Genomic DNA, 19,918 nt, shown 5'->3' with positions numbered 1-19,918 from the left:
ATAATTTATATAATTTGTTCTTCCTACATACAAATAATGATAATAATAATAATAATAATAATATTATATTATTAAAAATAATAATAATAGTACTATTGAATAATATATAATATTTCATGATAACTTACTTTTTTATAAAATAATAATATTATATGATTAAAGTATTATTAATATACGTGATGCCTTACGAAATACTATACAGCGATAATCGATTAACGGCTATACATATTATAATATATATGTAGTTATATATGGTTCGGAAAAATTACTAAAAAATAAATGTTTATTATTCGTGATAAAAATAATGATAAAAATCATAATCATACAAAGAGACTAACGGTGGTAGTAATAATAATAATAATAGTGACAATTATAAGGCTAGTTACAAACTGAGAATGATAAATATGATAAGTATAAAGTAAAGCAGACGCGTGGAGCTGCTGTGAGCTCGAGATGAAGGATGCGAAAGGGAATTACATTTACAGGTTGGGCGGGGGCAATAAGATGGTGTATTTACAATAATTGTTTTAATCGCGATGCCACGAGGAATACTCAACGAGCAATGAATTTTTTAAAATAGAACCGGACAGAGGGTGACGTGAGTTACGCTTCTTGAGACGACGCAAAATTTTTTGCCTTCGCGTATTCGTTCGTATTGTGCCAAAAAGGATTTACGATAGAGAAATATTGAAAAATATAGAACAGACGATAAACAATACGTATTCAAGTGTATTGCATACGAGAAATACTTGAATATTCGTGGTTAATATTCAACTTTGATGTAAAATTTCATTAGGTATTCTAGTGTTTCTAAATTTGGTGAAAATTGAACGATTCTATTCAGAATTTAGGTTAACCGTACGTAAAATATTACAATTACATACCAATGAACACATTCGTGACAGTGTGAAAAAAGGAAAGGAAGGAAAACACTGTGAAACTGTTTGCATGCTGGACCTAATGAGGGGTTGGAGAACGTATCATAAACGTCATGGAAGCATCACTCTGGAACGTTTTTAACAAATAAATTTCACGTTGGTCGTTCTAGATTACATTAATTACGTCCAAGATTCATACGCACGTTAATTAACGTCCGTTCACGCCTCACGCGTTGGTTGCGGGCAATGGCCACTCAGCCGCCCCCTCTCCCTCAATTTATAAATAGTTACTTCTAGCTCGGCGTTATTAATATACGTTCGAATTTGAATAAATTTTTTTTTTTTAAATAACAATAATAATAATAATAATAAAAATAACAATATGCATGTACGACAGATAAAATGGTAAAGTACATTATAATGTCGATACGATACGTATACATATTGTATAGGTAGTTACGATACGATATATTATAGAATATACACCGTCACTTTTCGCTTACGGTCTTTTCAGCTCGACCTCGAGTCTCGTTTTGACGAACGTTACTCAAGGTGCACCGCAGCCCAACAATTGCCAATTGATTGCGATGCGATCCGTACAAGTGCCAAGGACAATCGTCAAGACAACTGGTCTAGTTATTTTCTTTCTGTATGCGAATCTACGACGCTAAACTGAACGGATAGTCAGTCAGATATCACTGCAATTGAACGGATTGGCAACCGGGGATTTCGAACCCATTTGAATCAATGGGGGTAAACATGGTTCGTCAGATTTGCACATCACACAGGGTAACTGGGGATCTGCAAACGGGGTCAGAGAGTGCAGATCCTATATTGGGCGGTCGAGTGTGTCAACGTCGGAAGTACGTACAAAAGGGGGCAGGAGATAGGGGAGGGGGGATCTCGACGAACCGTTTTCGCGTTAGAAATTTTTCAAAAATCGTTGAAATAAATTAGTACAGCATATCCGTGGGAAGTACGTAGAACGAAACTGTGTACAGCATCGAAGCGTACCAGTGAATGCCTCTCGGTTGAAATCTCATCGCGTTGATCGACGGTGTGTTTTCGGGATACTTGACTTCGTGATCCTCGCCAATTCCCGGCCGGAATTCGCTCCAGGCCGAGAGCGGGGCGACGAATATTCGCGCGATCCTGGCGACCCCCGATTTAATGTTCGTCCAGATCCTCATCGGCAGGAAGGCGGAGTGGGCGACGAATTGGCTGTCGACGACGGCGTAGCAGGACGCCACCACGTCGTCGACGAGGACCGTGCCCTCGGTTGTCAGCGGGGCGAAAATCCCCTTCTCGATAACGAGCCGCGTGCTCGCCACCCTGTCCCACCTGAGCGTTTCGACCCCTCGATCACTCTCGCGGACCAGAATCTGGTCGCCGACGCGAACCTTCGCGGCGAATTCTGTTGTGCTGCCGGACTCCAGGGACACGGGGACCAGGTGAGACGGCGTCAGGGTCAGGGCACGACCGGAGGCAGTCGTGATCCGCACGAACTGTCGCCTCTCCTCCGGAGACCGATCGAGGAAGGCGATCACCTCGCTGTAGACGATCTTACCCGCGGAATCGAGGGCGGCTATTCGTTCCCCGATTTCGAGCTGATCCAGACGTTTGTTGAACCCGTCCTCCGTCCTGACGATGCTCCTGCCTGGGAAACATCCCCCGGATTTGCCGGCTAACGAAGATTCTGCAATCATAAATTGTACGGTTTTCTTTAAGGTCAGGTGCAGGACGCGACCGACGCCGAGTAATACGAGCGCTCTTTCGGGAGCGTCGATTGGCGATCGATCGGCGCCGACCTTAGCTGAATCGTTTTTCTGGACAACGGGGACCCGGAAGTTTACTCTGGGTAATTGGACGCGACAGGCGTCATCGAAACCGAACGAGTAGTGACGTCGCGAAATCTGACGAGGGAAATCGTTGCCTCAATTTAGATTACGCTGATGTAATTCTAGTTCGAGGCAATCCTCAGGCAGCGTTCAATGATTTTTCAATTTCCCAGCTCCGCTCGCTCGCCGCGATGGTAATTAGAGATGGAGTTTAATTCGCCGCACCGACATCAGCGGCCGACTTTTGTATCGGACCAACACCCGACCGCCTCCGTTCGCTGGTATTTATTTTGAAATCCGACACCACCGAGATTGCGAATATCTGAAGCAAGCACGCGATTCGAGCAGCTCTCCGCAGATTATGTGTTGCGGTTGAGTGTAAAATTATAATCACCCAGGGCCATCGACGTCGCCCCTCAATTCTTATCAACATTTTGACACGAATTTAATTAAACTTTTCACCTCCAGCCATCGCTCAATGAGTATTTCAAATCACGCTCAATGGGTGAACGCTAAACTCGTAAGTACCTATTGAAAGGAGAATGGTTCGGGTTTGTTGAAAAAAAATTTCAGAACGCGACGCTATACAAAAGTTTAAATCCGTATTCTTTTTACACTATTTTTACTGGTCTCATTCCTGTTCCGTTGAGTATCAAAGCCGAGGGAATTGTTTTCCTTCAGAAAAATACAAAGCTCTTATCGATCATTTGATCGGTGCGAATCAAGATATTTTTTTTCGTTCACCTCATGCTGTAGTTGGTAAAATACGTATTTGAATTGGCAAAGGTAACGACTTTTTGTATGCATTTCATAAGATCAGTTGTCAAAACGACGAAGCGGATAGAACGCTGACAGAAACTGCTAGGTGTGTAGGAAAGGCGTATTCCAAGCCTGATCGTGAAGTAAAAAGTGTCAAGTATTCCGGGAGAGTGAAACACTTTATCCGGTGTCGAGACGAGAGACGCTCATCCGGACTTTTGAGGCTTCAGTGATTTCCTTTGAATAAACAGCGCTGATGTATTTCTAGTGTTTACGTTCCAAAGTGGTTCTATTGAGGGTGTTTGCCCCCCATTTCTCGTAGGGCCTTTTTACGCTATTGTCACCCTATATTTCAGTCGCTCCACGGTCTAGGCACCGGTCAAATTTATAATATTTTTTCACAGCGGTTTACAGTCTCTTCCCTTCCAGTGTTACAATGCTCGCGATAAATACAACCGATTACCATCTACGGCATTTACACGACACTGTAGTTGTTTTACCATTTTTCTAATTCAAAACTGCCGACAATATCTACGAAGTCTTGACCCCGGGCTAACGGTGATTACAGAGCGTTGGTAAGGCAGGAAATAGCGAACCGGAGTCAACTGGTGGTGCCACGGCCGTGGGGCAGCTGAACCAAAGCTCGGCAGCTTTCAATTTCGGAAGTTGTACCGTAGACGCATGCTGGTAGGTGATACGTTGCGTTGCGACGTTGCGCTTCCGTCTGCGGTACAAACGCGAGATTCGGTAAATAAATGGTAAAGCTCCTTGGCCGAGTTCAAAGCGTGTTCCATGATGTAACACGCAGGGATCAACAACTATAATCTATAACTTATATCAATAAGATTCCCAGGCGCATCATCGGTTTTCCGTTTGGGTATAAGCTTGGGTCAAATAAAATTCAACTAAACATAGATCGATCAGCGGGAAGCACACGCGGCTTGAAAAACATATGTATCGATCAATTTACGTCATTTTAGAGGCTACGCTATCGATAACCTCCAGATCCCGATCTAATAATACTATCATATTGAAACTTGAGAAGCCTTATACTTATTTGAATGTCTATAAGAAATATGATTGATGCGGTAATTACGAACGATCACGCCTGACTCTGTTACTTATAAGTATCTTTTTTTTCTTTATTCGTCAGCTGTCCCCAATCAATTGGCAATAAATTTTATAAAGCTGAAGACAGTAAAAAGTCACGACTTCGATGGAAAAAAAAAGTAACTAATTTTCTCAGATTTCCCAAATTTTTGATATTTCTTTTTTTGCCTCGTAAGAATTCACAGACGTGTTTAAAACAATCATCGACCCGGGAAGTTATGCGGGACAATTAAGTAAGGGCTCTTCTCGTTCCCACCCAAAATTCATCGGCTTCGGTGAACTCGAAAGAGCCAAGAGAGGGTGTCGGAAGTCTCAAATCACAAGTCAGCGTGAAAGGAACCAACGATTACGCCGTGATCGATCAACTTTGTCGGATAATTGAAAGGTGCAGTTTGTTTGGAAAGAGTGAAAACCTGATACGAATATACGTATGCGAGGGGCAGGTATATGCCTGTATAAACTCTGTAATTTCCAGTGTCTTTGAGATTGGGGCTGGCGGGAAGCGCCTTATAGCTGACGTATGCATGCACCTCTGCATCGTTGCAGCGACCGGTCTCAGCTGGAATGAATGGGACTTTAGCCAAAGAAGGTACGCCGTAAGGCCAGGGTCTGTTAACTCTCTGATTTAGTGGGCGGAAAACACTTTGACGGAAACGGGACGTAAATAAAGCCCCAGGCGTCAACATCGGAGATCCTATCGACGGAATAAATTCTAATTACATTTTGTTAATTCGTTAATAATTTAGCGATATAAATCTTTCAAAGCATTGTAACGACGTCATAGAATTCAAACTGTCGGGTGTAACTTGTTCCTACCAGTGGTTCTCAGCTTATCGCTTATTATACCCTTTCTCTCGGTTATCCAGCGGTGGTGAAAAAATAGCTCCGAAGCCCGATACACTCTATAACCACATTCTCAACGCGGTAAACGTAAAGTGTAATTTATTTACTGAGGTATCACGTAACGGCCCGGGGTTTACCACGGTTTAAATTCGTTTACTCTTTCATGCGTTGAACGGTGTAACCGTCGACGGGCTTTTATGACAGAGAGCGTTTCATACTTGTTTAATCTAAAAATTATATGCTAATGCGGCCCTAAATTTTGTTTTAAAATTCACAACGTAATACTATACGGTAAAATAAACGTGTGGCCTAGTTTCTACCAAAGCGCGGTACGATATAGCCAAACCCTTGATACGTCTACGTGTCAAAATTACTCCCGCGTATCGGAATGTATCATATTAACATTCTTTGGCGGATTAGATTGCAATTCTTTGTCATGTTGTTGACCTAAAAAACATCGAACATCAGACAATACCTTTATCGATAAAAATTGTTCTGATTATCTGAAAGTTCAACGTATCGATACGTGTTATCCTTGCTGTTCTATTGTAAACAATGTAGCAACGGTATCGGATGCAACTACACTAAACTGTAAATGACAATAATCCATCGCTTTGTCAAAGCAGTGTAAATTGAATTTTCACCATCAAGTAACTATAAGTTTACAATTTCCGTCAGTGGTCAAGGTTAAAGGTAACGAGTAAACTTCGCGGGGAGCCTCAGAGAGACTTCGAGCTGCACATTCAGTTTCTGCGAAGAGTGAAGTAGATTTGCACAAGGAATCAGTCAAGCACGATTACAGAGATGGCGAAGCCGCGGAGATAAGTGACTGTATGCATACGTGTGTAAAAATAAGTCTGTGTACCGCCAATGCAAAGGTGAGGCAGGTTCGTGAGCGGACAAGGATACTGACCAGACTTTACAGAACAGTGAATGTGTGATCGAGACTCGTAGTAGACCCAGTCGAAGCCAGCCTCGACCGCAAGGCGTGCAAGCATCCCGTACTTGGAACGATCTCTGTCACTGGTTGTCACATCCACAGCTCTTCCCTCGTAGTGAAGGGAGTCCGTCGCGTGTTTTCCCTCCTCGTCCCAGCCCTCCGTAACTCTCAACTTTACCCCGGGCCACTGGTTCATTACGGATATCGCCAGGGTGTTGAGTTTCTCCTTGCACCTCTGAAACAAGAAACGGTTAAACGTTAAATGCGTGCAATGATGGAATGAAGGTGGAAAAAGATTTTTCTACCGTCTATTTTATAGGAGTAGGTGGTAGCGAGCACGGTTGCTGGTGAGTAATGACGAATGATGCGAAGATTGATAGTTGTTTTGAAACTTTTAAAGAATGTTATGCTTTCATATACATATATATAAATTCGTGTTTGGACTGGAGTGACGGACGGACTTGGGTTGCCGTAGCGAATCAGGGGGACAAACGGAGGCGAAGAAGCGGAGATGAGACAGAACGGAACAAGACCGTCACGCCAATCGGCCGAATATTATCCTCTTTAGACACTCGGACTTTTCATCTCTCCCAGACCGAGTTACCTGCCCTGCGAGTTAACCTGGTCATAGAGATCCCGGTACACCTACACCATGGTTCCTTGTTATACGAGCCTTCGCCTCGGTAGTCTTGTACCCACATTATACAAGCGTACAGTTTGACGAGTATATGTGTGTAGGTACGCGGAGGAAAAGGCAACCAGAGCTAATCAGCTCGGCTACGGGCTCCTTTAAGCCGGGGATGACGAGTAATCCGTAACGCATATCCGCCACTCCTGGGATAGCCAAGGCAAAAAGGGAGATTTGGTTGTTCGGAGAGCCGAGGCGGCCAACGGGCGAAGGGCGCGGGTTATTCTTGACTTTGGCATTGTCCGTCGTCGCTCATATTCCAATTCTTCAACAATATTTATATTTCCAAACAGGCGTATATAATCGTTCTCCGGACTTGCAGCTTTTCACTACCTTTTCTTGTGTCCTTTGCAACTGCCACGGGATTTGCAACTTTTCAAAGAACAGCTCTTTTCCCCTGCAGTCCCGTGGAGCCTGCAGGACCCATGGTGCATATAAGAAGCCATCCCGTCCAAACCGAATCTCGGTTAGATGATTTCACACACAAATAAACATAAAAAAAATATGTAAACCCTTCGCACCCGTAAGGGTATTTCATTTATGGAAGTAAAAGACGAGATGAGTACATATGCGCTGTACTATATGGAACTACGAAAACCATTCACCTAACAACATGTTATACCTACTCGTTGAAAGGCTTACAAGAAAGTCTACAACTCTCCCAAGTGATGTTGGAAGACGACTACAACCGGCGTCACGCCTGGTCGACTCCTTTTTTTCTTAACACACAATGTCGGTTTGTCCCTGACTGGCATCAATTAGCCTCCATTGACTCGGCGGCGTCCCAAGGGAGCTGCTCAATCCTTTGGCTATAAGGGTGACCTGGGGGAACTCGGCGGAGAGATAGCTGCTAGCGAAATCCCTACGTTTGCGCCAACTGTCCGCTAATAGCGTTCTCATTGTGCCTCATTCACCGCCCTCTACACATCGCGACTCTTTCCTGATTGGCCGATCCGTTGGCACATAAATAAGGGTCATTACCGTTGCAGACACGCTGGCCCGTCGCGTTTCAATGGGTATTGAATGGGTCGCGTCAGCCGACACGCAGTACGGTTCTACGTCCGTGACTACCCAAGCTGCATCAACACCGTTCAAAGAACAGTCTTCACCAATACTACCATGAATCACTCCTCCTCGATAATCTAACCGATCCACAACGTAAACTGGCTAGTCCCACGAGTGTAATTCATTTTACCCAATTTATAGTACGCTTTGTTGAGATCAAAGGCCAGCTATGCATCTCTGGGGAGATTCTGTGCATAAATCTCTCGAAATGTTGTAGATCAAGGATTTTCCTGGACAACCACGTGCAGTCGAAAATTTCTTTTTCATCCACACCCGCAGTATTTGATATACTAAAAAAGTGCAGGCGTGTCTTATAGACATACGTAAAGTGCAACGAGCCATGGTACCTGCATTTTTTCGAATCCTATGGAAAAAATGTCACCGATAACTTTGAGTATCCGTGTATTCAACGATTTCGTCTGTTGAGCAGCACAATACTTGACGTTCACGTTGGACCAGACGTTTTTAGTCATATAGATAGGTACCAACTGAGAGTCAAGTATCTATACACGGAGTCGGTGGTGTTCGGAAGCTAGTACGTCGTTCACGGATTGTGGGTATTGGTTACATAACGGAAAAAATCGAAGATTCACTTGAGAATGTTGGAAGAGTCAGCCGCCTCCAGGCTCAAGCTTTGAGCAGCACCGCGTGCATCCGCGTTGGTGGTGGATGAATGTCGGATGGTCGTCGGCGTTTGTTGGTTCCTGTTGTGGGAACAGCAATGGACGTGAGGGAATAAAAGATAAAGGCACGAGTATAAAGTGCATGTATATAGAGGGGAAAGAATGGGCAGAGCGTCCGAATGGTCGGGCCACTGCGGGGTGTCGTGTCCTCGCCGCAGGGATTCCCAGGCCCCTCCCAAAGTTTACATCTATTTACAAACATTTGGCAGAGGCGAAAAAAGTTGGCCAACTCGAGGAATGCGTGTCGGAGCCAAATGAAAATCCATTTCGAATGAGAAATGGCCCGCTGGTAATCCATTAGGGAAAATAGACAGGCAGCCGGCAACGGCCACTTGGTGGTGAGCCTTGCAACGAGGCAACGAAAACTTTACGGACTTGCATCACGCGGCCGTTTAAACTTGAAAGAGCTCGCCGCAAACCATGCGCCATTATACCAACGAGGCCCTTATACCCGCGAGCGAGCCAAGACTTTTAATCCTCCAAACGTGTGAAGGCGATAAGAAACGACTCTTCGTCTTTGGATCCTCGCTGCAGCCGAAGCCCGCCTGCCTCTGCTTTTAACTGTGAAAATAACGTAACAAAAAGCAATCTCTGAGCGTCTCTTCTTCACATACCGAACCATATTGAACAATATTAACAATAGCAATAATAGTCAAATAATTAAAGAATTAAAAAACGACCGATTCAGTTACCAGTTACAAATCTCGTTGCAGTCATGCACATCTGCAGTGCTTCGACAAAGAATTTCATTCCTCATTCTCAGAGCTGCTAGTCTAAACCAGTCGTTTCGGAGTAATACTGACAGGTAAGAATTGCACCAGGTAACTTCGGTAAATGAATGACAGGAGTTGAAAAGATCATCGTCTACTCGGATATGGAAGGGATTTCGTTTAATCCTTGGCTCTAGAGTCCGATAGAAATAGCTGTGCAGACAAGCACTATTCATTCAACCGAAAACGATATTGCGTTATTATTGCCGTTTATTTGCGATAACTCATGTTTTAAATGCAAAGCAGTGATCTGGCAAAATATGTCCGTTTACCTAAACGCCTACTGACGTCAAACTTCTCCATTTTCGAATCTCAAGTTAATCTTCATAATAAAGTGATTCCACTCCGACATCTTAACAACAGTACTTCTTATTTGACTTGATATTCTGACGACAGGTCCACAGTGTACCCAGAATCGAATGTGAATGCGGTAAACATTACGATGTCCTGAATGTGATACGGATAATAAGACTCGACGGAGTTGCGATTGTTTCGTTTTCCCTGTCTCACTTTGCGTTCCCTGGATTTCGTTGGAAAATACAGTCCCCTCAGTTTTCATCTCTGAAACGTGATGGGTGTAGGGCGGACCCGAAGTACACCATGTAAAAGAAACAGTTCCGTCGCGTTCGAAACGTACTTTTTCCGAGCCTAGAAAGACCTTCCTATGTTAATTGTAACTCGAAAATACAGCGGCGCAATGAAAGTTCACGTACCATGTAACGGGGACGGGTATTTTTTGCTTCCCTATTAAATGGGGGAACTATTTCACGGTACTACAGATTCGATGGTGGAATGAAGAGTGTGAAACATGGGCTACGGCGCGAAGGGGTTGGCTCTTTGGGTCGACAAGATTGACCGGATTGAGGAGATGAAGAAGGACGGAAAGAGAGATATGCCCGTCGGGCCGGCAGGTCCGTTGCGGCATTCGGAGATGGGGCTCCGCCCCCGCCGCCTTTCCTCCATTCCTACTCTTCCTTTTCCTCCATATTATTCTCTCTTGTTTCTTTCTCTCCTTCCTTTATCCATCTGCTTCTCTCCTCCTTCTTCCTCTTCATCTTTTTCCTCTTGGTACTCCTCTCCTTTCGTTCTTATTCGTCCTCACACAAGACCCGTGGCGACTGGCCCAGTGTATCGAGCATCGGACCGATCCCGGGACTGCCATGCGTGCGTTCCATTCACTCCGACTCGTTTTGAGCTGCCGATCGCATGATCGGCTAATCCCTGGCCATTGGCGCCGCCATTATGAATTCCAGCTATGTTTGCGCGTGTCGAATTATGTCCGCGATACAATAGTCACATAGAGCGCCTCTTCGCGTCCTTTGACAAGGAGTAGGTATGGCACGGCGTCGTCTAAGGGATATAATTTTTGGTGCTCGGTAACGAGTCGTATTCAAAATATTACCGTTCGTGGTAAGAGGAAAAAGGAATTTACTGCACTCACCATATATACAAGCTTCGGTACGAAAGCTCACCTGTGGTCGTGCACCATGCGGCAAATATTGGTTATGTACTCGCGCCAACGGAAGTTCTGAATTTGGCAATTAGTTGATTTATTGTGTTCACAAGCGGATGATCAACGAAATATACCAAAAGTATAAGTCTGCCTGCCGGTCAAATATTTGACTACCATTACGACAAGATATATATTATGCGCATTTTTATCTGCCTATGCAGTATATCGAGAGGTGCCGCTGGCGCACGCGCGCATATTCCCGTTCCGTAATGCACCTCTTGGCGATCGGCTGACTTATGGTCGAAAAACAAAAAGGGTCAACTGAATCTACAACTAATTAAGTCGGATATGCTAGGCTGGAAATAGACGGTAAGCCGTACATATGGAAAGGAATTGCCACTTTGCGAAGGTACGCCACGCGAGGTTCGAGGCGCGGTACACTCGACACGAGCATGATGTAGCAACAAAGAAAGGATATGAGATGAGATGAGATGAGAACGAGGCGGAGAACAGAAGACCGCAAGAAAGAAGTCGAGTGTTTGTGGAGCTCTCTAGCAAAGTCAGCGACAGGCGTGTAAGGATTCCCTCTTCCCTCTTTCCTCCCGTTTATAGCCATATAGCCAGGTGAGCTATCTCACGCCTGGATTTCCCACTATTCCCACTTGAGAATTGAGAATAACCACGTGGAAACAACAACAATAATAATCAGAATTCATAACAAGTACCATGGGTCGCCCCCTACGCTGCCAGTATATAACTCGACTGAATTATACCACCGAGAACCTTCCCGGTTCCAACCGCGATCGATGGCTAATCACGAACAAAGGACCTTTGTGTGTCCTGACACGAGCTCTGGAGGCGCGGGAACCTTGAGCCTCCAGACGATTTACTTTGCGAGAAATCACGCCCACCCCTGAATCCGATCGAGGTCCAAAAATTGCTTCGCTTTTCAAGATCACTCGAAGGTCATCGATTGCGACAATCCGAACATGAACGACATAGTTATGTCGAGAGGTGCTTCGTTATGCAATGAGCCAATAGTGTCAGCCGGCATGAGGGTCGTCTCAACCTCGGTCCATGCTTGCTCCGGAGATGGACGTAAGGATTCGAAGGTAACAGGAGACCGCCTGGTAATGTGCTCTGCTCATCCACGGACGTAGTACACGAAGGTGACGATGAAGCGAAGGAGCGGAGAGAGGAGTATTGCGATGCGATAGAAATGAAGGAGTAAAAAGGCGAAATCCGCGGTTCGCCCGCGAAATACTTGACTCGACTGATGCCTTGCACCTCGCCTCGTCTTCCTGGGCTCCAAGGGGTTCCTGGAAGTTGCCAGGTTGATCACAACTCTCGTCAAACCCATGTCCTCGTGTCCCAGCATCTCAAGTTACATCCTTATTATCGTCGAAACAACTGGACCCTGACGAAGATCCGAGGTGACGGGCTCCGAATTTCTTTTTGTCTGGGGGTATGGATTATGGTCAATGTTGCCAAGGGCCCGTCACTCCCATCAACGAGATTGTCCGTCAGCCCGGGTGACGACGCCAAGTCGTCTTTGGTCAGCGCACGGATCGTCGCGTCCTGACTGACCCCGTCTGGCTGTGCGGCCCGAGACATCAGTCGGCGGACTTTCTTTCGAAAGTGAACTGTGCCCACAAAATCCAGTTGGCTGACTCCTCGGTGTATCGTCGCTTACGTAATTGAGGTATCCCACACCTTTCGGTTCTATACATATATCTTCCCCATGGCTGCGTCGAAGATTATGATACCACGAAGAAGACGTATTGCATCGAAGAAAATTACTCTTGAGGTACCGACGAACTTCGCGGTTCCCTCGCTCTGGTATTACTTGTATTGATTTTTCACTGATCCGAAGATTCTGAAATGGTCACATTCAAATTGCGAATGTCACATGTTCGTTGGCGCGGTTCAAACGTACTTGAAACTCTGACGAAAAAGACATCTGTAATTGACTGACAGACATTTTGAACAGACTGATTTGAACTTCTGAATCACCAGACTAATTGAATCAATTTTATCATTTATCTTGAAATGATACGTACTTCAAGAACGAACGGTTCAACTCACTTCACTATTATTGTATATACCTATTTTGCATATCTGACAACTGTCGGCGCATGTCATTATGCCATCACACTGCTAATAACTTTGCGTAACTGCTTGGATGATTTTTAGAACCACTGTTCGAGACACTGCATTACTGATCAATGAGTTGATAGAGAAATTTGTATCGTACCGGCGATGTAGAAAGTCAATCCAATAATGGGAAACAGCTTCTGGCAGGAACAGGCATTGAACAGGATTGAATTTGAATCTTCAGACAGATTAGGCTGATATAGATGGAACGTTCGAATGTCGGAGGTCAGCTTGACTTTCGACTATAACATATCCAATAATGTAAACAGCGATGAGACGAATGAGAAATTGGTTGGTTGTAAGATGTACAGCCACTGCATCCGAGCATCACCGAACGATGACAATTATTGATACCTTCGTTTGAATAAATGTAATGCGTCGATTAAATTATCGTTTGTACGGCTCCGCAGCGGCTCGACACATTCCAAAACAGCCCGAGATTTAAGTTCAGTAGACAGATAGGATCGGCTCCGTATATCTAATCTGGCCACTTTGGGATTTGGGCTTTGGGTAGCCGTGTTTTGCTCGGGGATCGTGTTAAGGGGATTTACATTCATTTCGATCCTCATAACCCGATCCTTGATCCTGGGTGATTTGGAACACGATATATCGAACCTTCGTACCTTTTCCGAAACGATCTTCACCCGATCTTACGGCAAATCTGATGCGAACCCTTTTACGGAGGATTTAAAAATGTCTCGTATTCTGCTCTACGATTACTAGAGCATCCGATTTTCAATCCTCACCGTTCACGTTTTTTTTTTTTTACGGAAATTCAAATGCTTCGTCCAATCATTGACTTGGAATTTGATCATTGCTCCGTCGAGTAATGTCGTTAGATAGAAACTTACGAAAAGTTGTTACAACGACTTTGAATGGCAAGAATCTGTGAAACTCCCATCCAACTGAAATAGAAATAAAACAAAAACTCCGAAAGGACAAAAACTATTCCTACTTTTCTCGCTGCTCGACCATTGCGTTACAAACCAATTATATGCATTAGCTTGAGTCCGTGTCAGTTATTTGGTAATGAGAAGGTGGGTGCAGCCAGAACCGATGTACTTTTATATCGTTTACCTAACCAATTAGTTGGTATAGTAAACATTCCCCCCGTGACGATCAGCACTTGGCGTGATGATGACACACGTGTTGCCTTGATTCTCGCGGTTAATTCTTGCAGGTATAAATTACACCGCTTAACAAGTCATCGGATCAGCACTAATGCCTAATTTTTATTTTTTGCAACCGTACAAAGTCAAACGTGGGTATCAATTTATCTAAGAATCAGTGTAAAACTCTATCAACCTTAGCATTTCTCTTAATCCAAATGGTCTTAATCACAATAGAAATTGTAAATATCAATACTACTCGGGGCATGATTGTAAAAATCCACGAATTTCACAAAGTCTACGTGTAAGTGATAAGCGAAAGCAATACCGGTGACACGTGGGTAGAGAGATCGTTAATTCAACTGATGGTGCAGTATATACTTTATGTTATAGGCACGCGGCACAGTCACTGCCGTAGGTGTTTGTTTATTGTTTTATCTTTACGACGTGTGAGAGAACTAGTTGCGCTGTAAACTGTTGTTAATTGTTAGTAATTGCCGGGTTGATTTACGGTATTCTTATTTAAACGTTTTAGCGGCATCGCAGAAGCTCCGCGCATCAACCGTAATTGAAACGATCCATCTGTTCCCCCCGTATTTGTGGAATTCCGCAAATTGTTGAGTGTAATTATTCCGCAGTCTTCTCTTCCTCGCTGCAGCGCTCTACCGTTTTTGTCGTTTCTGTTTCTCTCTACGGCCTTTGCAGTTTCTCCGATTCGAGTCTGGACACTTGAGAATCAAGTAGCTGCCGCACTGCGCCGTCGCACTACTACCTCGTCATTATTTTATTAGCCGTTAATTTTAAATAACCGCTGAGCAATCGCTCGAGTGCAAGAAGCACGTGCACGTAAGGGAATACCTCTTGTGCTGCCGGGTTGAAACACCTGCCCGCCGGCAGAGATATCGTGCAAACTCCGTACGCGAGTACTCCGAGTGTAAATATGCGACTACGAGATAACAGTTAATGCTCTTAATAATAATTTCCTAGCGCTAGGCAGTGCGCAGATAAGCCGAGGGTCAGTTTCCTAGTAAGCTATGGGTAGTTTTACACAAAATTCTGTTTTTACATGGAATCTGTGATCGGTCACTGGTTCAAAAAACTGACGTGAAGTCGGGCGACACGAAAACACACTGAGAGCAACTTGCAGTGGCTCCTTTGGTTACTTCTGGTGTTTCTCGAAACGGGAAGCTTTCACAGTCAGAAATTGAGCGTTGAATGAAAATTATTGCCAAGCTCTTGGTGTGCCAGGAATTCTCGTTACGGAGCGGCGTTTAAATAATCAACGCTCACTCATTTTGCGTTTAAATAAGCTCAGCGCTGTACATATCGAAACGCATGAATAGTAACGTTTACCGGCCACCGCAGACCGAAGAACAGCCATAAGTTATTGATAATTATTTTCCGTTTATATTTTAGTGCCATATATTTCAAAGATAAATAATTTTCTGTGGTCGAGAGTTACGTAGGGTTACCTTTTAACATAGTTCGGTGTGTTGCACAATGATTCAACACCCGGGGAATAAGAAGAAAGAAAAATTGATGATGATGTTTTTTCTCAAATCGTAGATTGCATCGGCGTTACATAGGAATGCGTTCTGTTCATATGGGTTATGTTAAATCGATTTCCTAGCGCGAAGGTTAAATAATTATTTCGCAAATATTTTTCACCGAATAGTTTGCCTGGTACGCTGTATAATGTCAACAAATAGGTTTCAATCCACGCCGAGATTTTTTTACTCTTAGCTTAAGTGAAGAGTACTTTTAGTGGACTGACAATTTTTCATTCGAATGTGCAATGGGTTTACACATAATTTCTTAATGCGCGTTTATAGATATCTACAGATGTCTGTCTCGTATTGAGTGTGGATATAGCTGTGCTTTGACAGACTTACGTCAATGTCAATGGGCGAGTTAGTATTCCGATTGGCAAACTTTCAATCGTATGTATAATATATGCATACCTATTCGGCGATTTCATGATGATGAGTACCAGTCGACGAGGTTATTTTACTTGAACAAAGTATACACGACAGAGTAATTTCTGTCACCAAGAACGGCGGACTTAATCGCTTCTTTCATAAAAATCACGCAATCGAACGGAATACGAAAGAGTAGGTCTATAGAACGTAAATAACTTGAACGACGTTACGCAAACATTTCAAACGACCCAAATGTACATAAACGATTATAAAAACACTTCGGCATCGATCTACGCGACGACGTATTATAAATGTGTAAATGATTGCAAGCTAACACGATCAGCCGTAAAAGTTCGATAAGCGTACCAGTGACGTAAAAATAAAAGTTCCTGTAGGTTGAGGATGTGTAATCTTTCGTGATGACTGATACGGGTCGGGATATCAACGCTTAGAGAAATGTTTTGCTCTTTTAACAAAATCAAGTTGTAGACGTATCTTGTAGAAATTTTTGACACGGGGACGGAATTTCACGTTGCAAACACCACAATTAAAATAATTGTGCTGAAATTACAAAGAACATTTGTTCATTAAAATATAGCTAGGTACCTGTAAGTACGAGATCTTGATATTGAATTGGCAAACTTTGAAATGATTCTTGTTTCATGATCACATCAAATAAATGAATCAGCCTCTGGTACATTCGTATACTCAAATCTATCAATATCACTTACTCATGTAAAAAGTCTCTAAATCTTCGGTGTAAGAAAGCCTTTTTCGTTAAAAAATTACTTCTAGAGTTTGTGACAGACGTAAGTCATATTCCTGAAAAAGGTAATTCTTTCATTTCGTTTAAACAAATATGCTCCTGCCTGAATATATGATTTTCGGTTTTTCAAAGTTCACCAATATTACATTAGTTGCCTGAACTTAGAAAGTTAGGTGAGTCTGATTTGCTTAATTTCGTCATGGAGTCACAATACATAGGGTGCACAATAGGTTGGGTAATCGTAGCTTCGGTTACAATTAGCAGCAATAATTATTGTGGTTTTTGCTGTCAGACGGAGATTGATTTAGTTGACAGACGAATAGAACCGGCGTGGTATACGACTCGGGGCAAAACGTCAAAAGAAAACTAACTTCGCGTTGCATCCACACACTGCGGTGTTCGAGTAATTGCAGTAAGGAAAGATAAATATATGCGACCCACGCTTGACACGACTGGCATTAAATAAACGTTTTCTACCTCCAGCCTACGAGGCTTGTGATTTACTGCTGGATTAATGGCCGATTAATCTAAGCAATTAATTAAAATCTGGCATCAATTACTGCGAGCGCACCGTTGCACTCGCATCGTGTTTGCCGCGGATAAAACTGACAGTAATTGCTTGACCAACGTCTTAATTGCCGTATGACTTCTGTCTCGATTTCAACCTCATTACGATTCCTTACTTTTTCCTTTTTCATCGCGTCGTTTCCCGGCGGTAAATGCAGGCGAAGTACATAGGTATATGATTCTCCTTCCATTCAGTATTTTGTTGTATTATTTGTACAGAATAAAGGTGGTAACAACGCCAGATGTGAGGGCTACGGGTAACGCGGTTCTCTGCAAAGTGACCGAAACGTAAATAAGAAGGTAATAAGGAACCGGGGGGGCGATAATTGTACGGCTTATCTAGAAAAAAGAAGCTGCGCAGGAGGGAATTTGGACCAATATACCCAGCCGTACGTGATGGAATGCAAAACTCACCGAGCCGCCGAGCACCGGCAACCAAAAACAACCGTATAATGAACAACGCACATGCATATTCAGATCCGTACGCACGCAGAGAATGGTTCATTGATAAAACGAGCAACCGCGATCTGAGGATCTCTACTTGCTCAACGCACGTGTATAATATCACGTGCTTAGCTGTTCGCAACAGTGTATACCGTGGCCAGACGCTTTATGAATAGACGTCTAAGTTTAGATCGAAAGTCGAAGTCACCCTGTTTCGCACATCGTTTAGCATATATTACTCAACGATTGTTCTTATAGTAATTTAAAGTGATGCCTACCTAATTCAAAACGTTTTTCAGTCCTTACTTAGGAGTAAAATGTCCGTACCTGATTGCTTGTAGCTTCAATTATTATTGTACTATATTATACACTTTTTCACAGACACCAAATTGGCGCTTTAGTGATATTCAGGATCACGACAACTATAGACAACAAGGACAAACAACGAAAAGCAGAGTATGATCCGAATCTTGAACGATACCGCGACTTCGTTACGCAAACACTACGCATCTGTGAATAAGAAATCTGTATAAATCTGCGTTTCATTTTTTCTCTCCACCTTTCTTAACTCGTACGTGTTAACTTGGACGTGTAAGAAGTCAGGCAGTACGCGACGTGCGTGAATCGATTCTTTTTTTAAAGTTCCGAAAAAGAGGATCCCTCTCGCGGTCCCGCCCTCGAGATCCCCGCTCGGACGGATCGGATTGGGCGTTACGGCGGCTGAAGGGAGCCGACGCGGTTGCCCAACTTTCTAGTCCTGAATTAGTTAATCTATGATCGTGTCGGTCTTCGCGTCACCTTCCATTACGTAAACACAAACAGACACTGAACGTACCCGGGACTCGGAGTTCGGGGTGGATTATAAGAATTGCTGGGTGTCCGTCGTCCGGCCCTCGGTCTTAAGCCGAGAAGAAAGGCCGCCCGGCGACTCTCTCGGAGTCTGGTGTAACGCATCGCAGGTAGATATATAGATATCTACTTACGTACACCTCGTGTACATGAGTGCATACACGCATATTCGCCTTATGCATCACACGTAGTATTCTCTTAATGCACATTCATACACATGCATACGTGTATATATATACATATATATATGTGTGTGTGTGTGTGTTTGAACGCGTAACGTGAACCCAGTCCGCCATAATTAAGGTCTTCAATCACCGTTATCTGGGTCATCAGGGACGTCAGTTTTCGTCACCCGGCAGCTTCCCACGGACCGCGGCCACTGTGCCGACCAGATTTTAGATCTCTCAAATCTCCCAAGTTCTCATTTCATGTAATAACGTTGAATGAGAATGATTCATTTTTCTCCGCCCGTACGCCTTTCGCCGCTTATATTGTCCGATCCTCGATCAAGCGATTCATATTGTGCATCCTTCTTCAGACGAACGAGTTATAAAATGTTGCAATGAAAACATTTTGCAGGTAAAGTCGATCGAATTTTCAATTCATTTCTCCTCTTCCGTGCCAAAGGGAAATCAAGCGGAATCTAAAGTTCGTTGATCACGTATAAGGCCAACCTTGGCGAATGAGACTACAAGTAAATAAATGTGTATAATAAATAAATATCGTCGATCTCAGACGATCAATCAACTCGGGTAATTAGTCTTTGCTCAGTGTCACTCAACGGTTTTTTCGTCAGTCTAGAGGCGTGCAGTGGAACATAGGTAACCGATCTATCCGTACACCGTCGGCGATACACCGGCGATACATACGCAAAGTGAGCGAGATACAGAGTTGGATAGAGAAAGACAGAGGCGGGAAAGCAAGGCCGATCAGTCGAGGGAGACGAACGAACCGGATTCTTGCTCCGGGGGTAGAGAAGAGATGCTGGACAGCGATACCCGGCTACTTAACCCTTACGCGGTGGTAACCCGCACCTCTCGGGCACGCAGTTTAGGACGGAACGTGAGGTCCTCGTGCAGGCTC

The 19,918-nt window shown here is 43.9% G+C and overlaps 1 protein-coding gene across 2 annotated transcripts in view; it reads right to left on the bottom strand.

Moving 5' to 3' along the window:
* Positions 1 to 124: 124 nt before the first annotated feature.
* The window catches only part of hh (hedgehog signaling protein), a 55,517-nt gene continuing 35,723 nt past the window's right edge, over positions 125 to 19,918 (bottom strand). The window contains exons 5-6 of one of the 2 annotated variants that reach the window (XM_046618694.2): positions 6,342 to 6,603; positions 125 to 2,574 (exon numbers count right to left, since the gene is read on the bottom strand). In XM_046618694.2, coding sequence (XP_046474650.1) covers positions 1,832 to 2,574; positions 6,342 to 6,603 — 1,005 coding nt within the window. In that variant the 3' untranslated portion in view covers positions 125 to 1,831. The remainder of the gene's footprint in view (positions 2,575 to 6,341; positions 6,604 to 19,918) is intronic. The other variant, XM_046618693.2, reaches the window with a different exon arrangement.

Source organism: Neodiprion pinetum, chromosome 3 (assembly GCF_021155775.2).
Source record: "Neodiprion pinetum isolate iyNeoPine1 chromosome 3, iyNeoPine1.2, whole genome shotgun sequence".
NCBI lineage: Eukaryota > Metazoa > Arthropoda > Insecta > Hymenoptera > Diprionidae > Neodiprion > Neodiprion pinetum.
The sequence above is the reverse complement of the archived record's forward strand: the minus strand, read 5'-3'. Positions and strand labels throughout refer to the sequence as shown.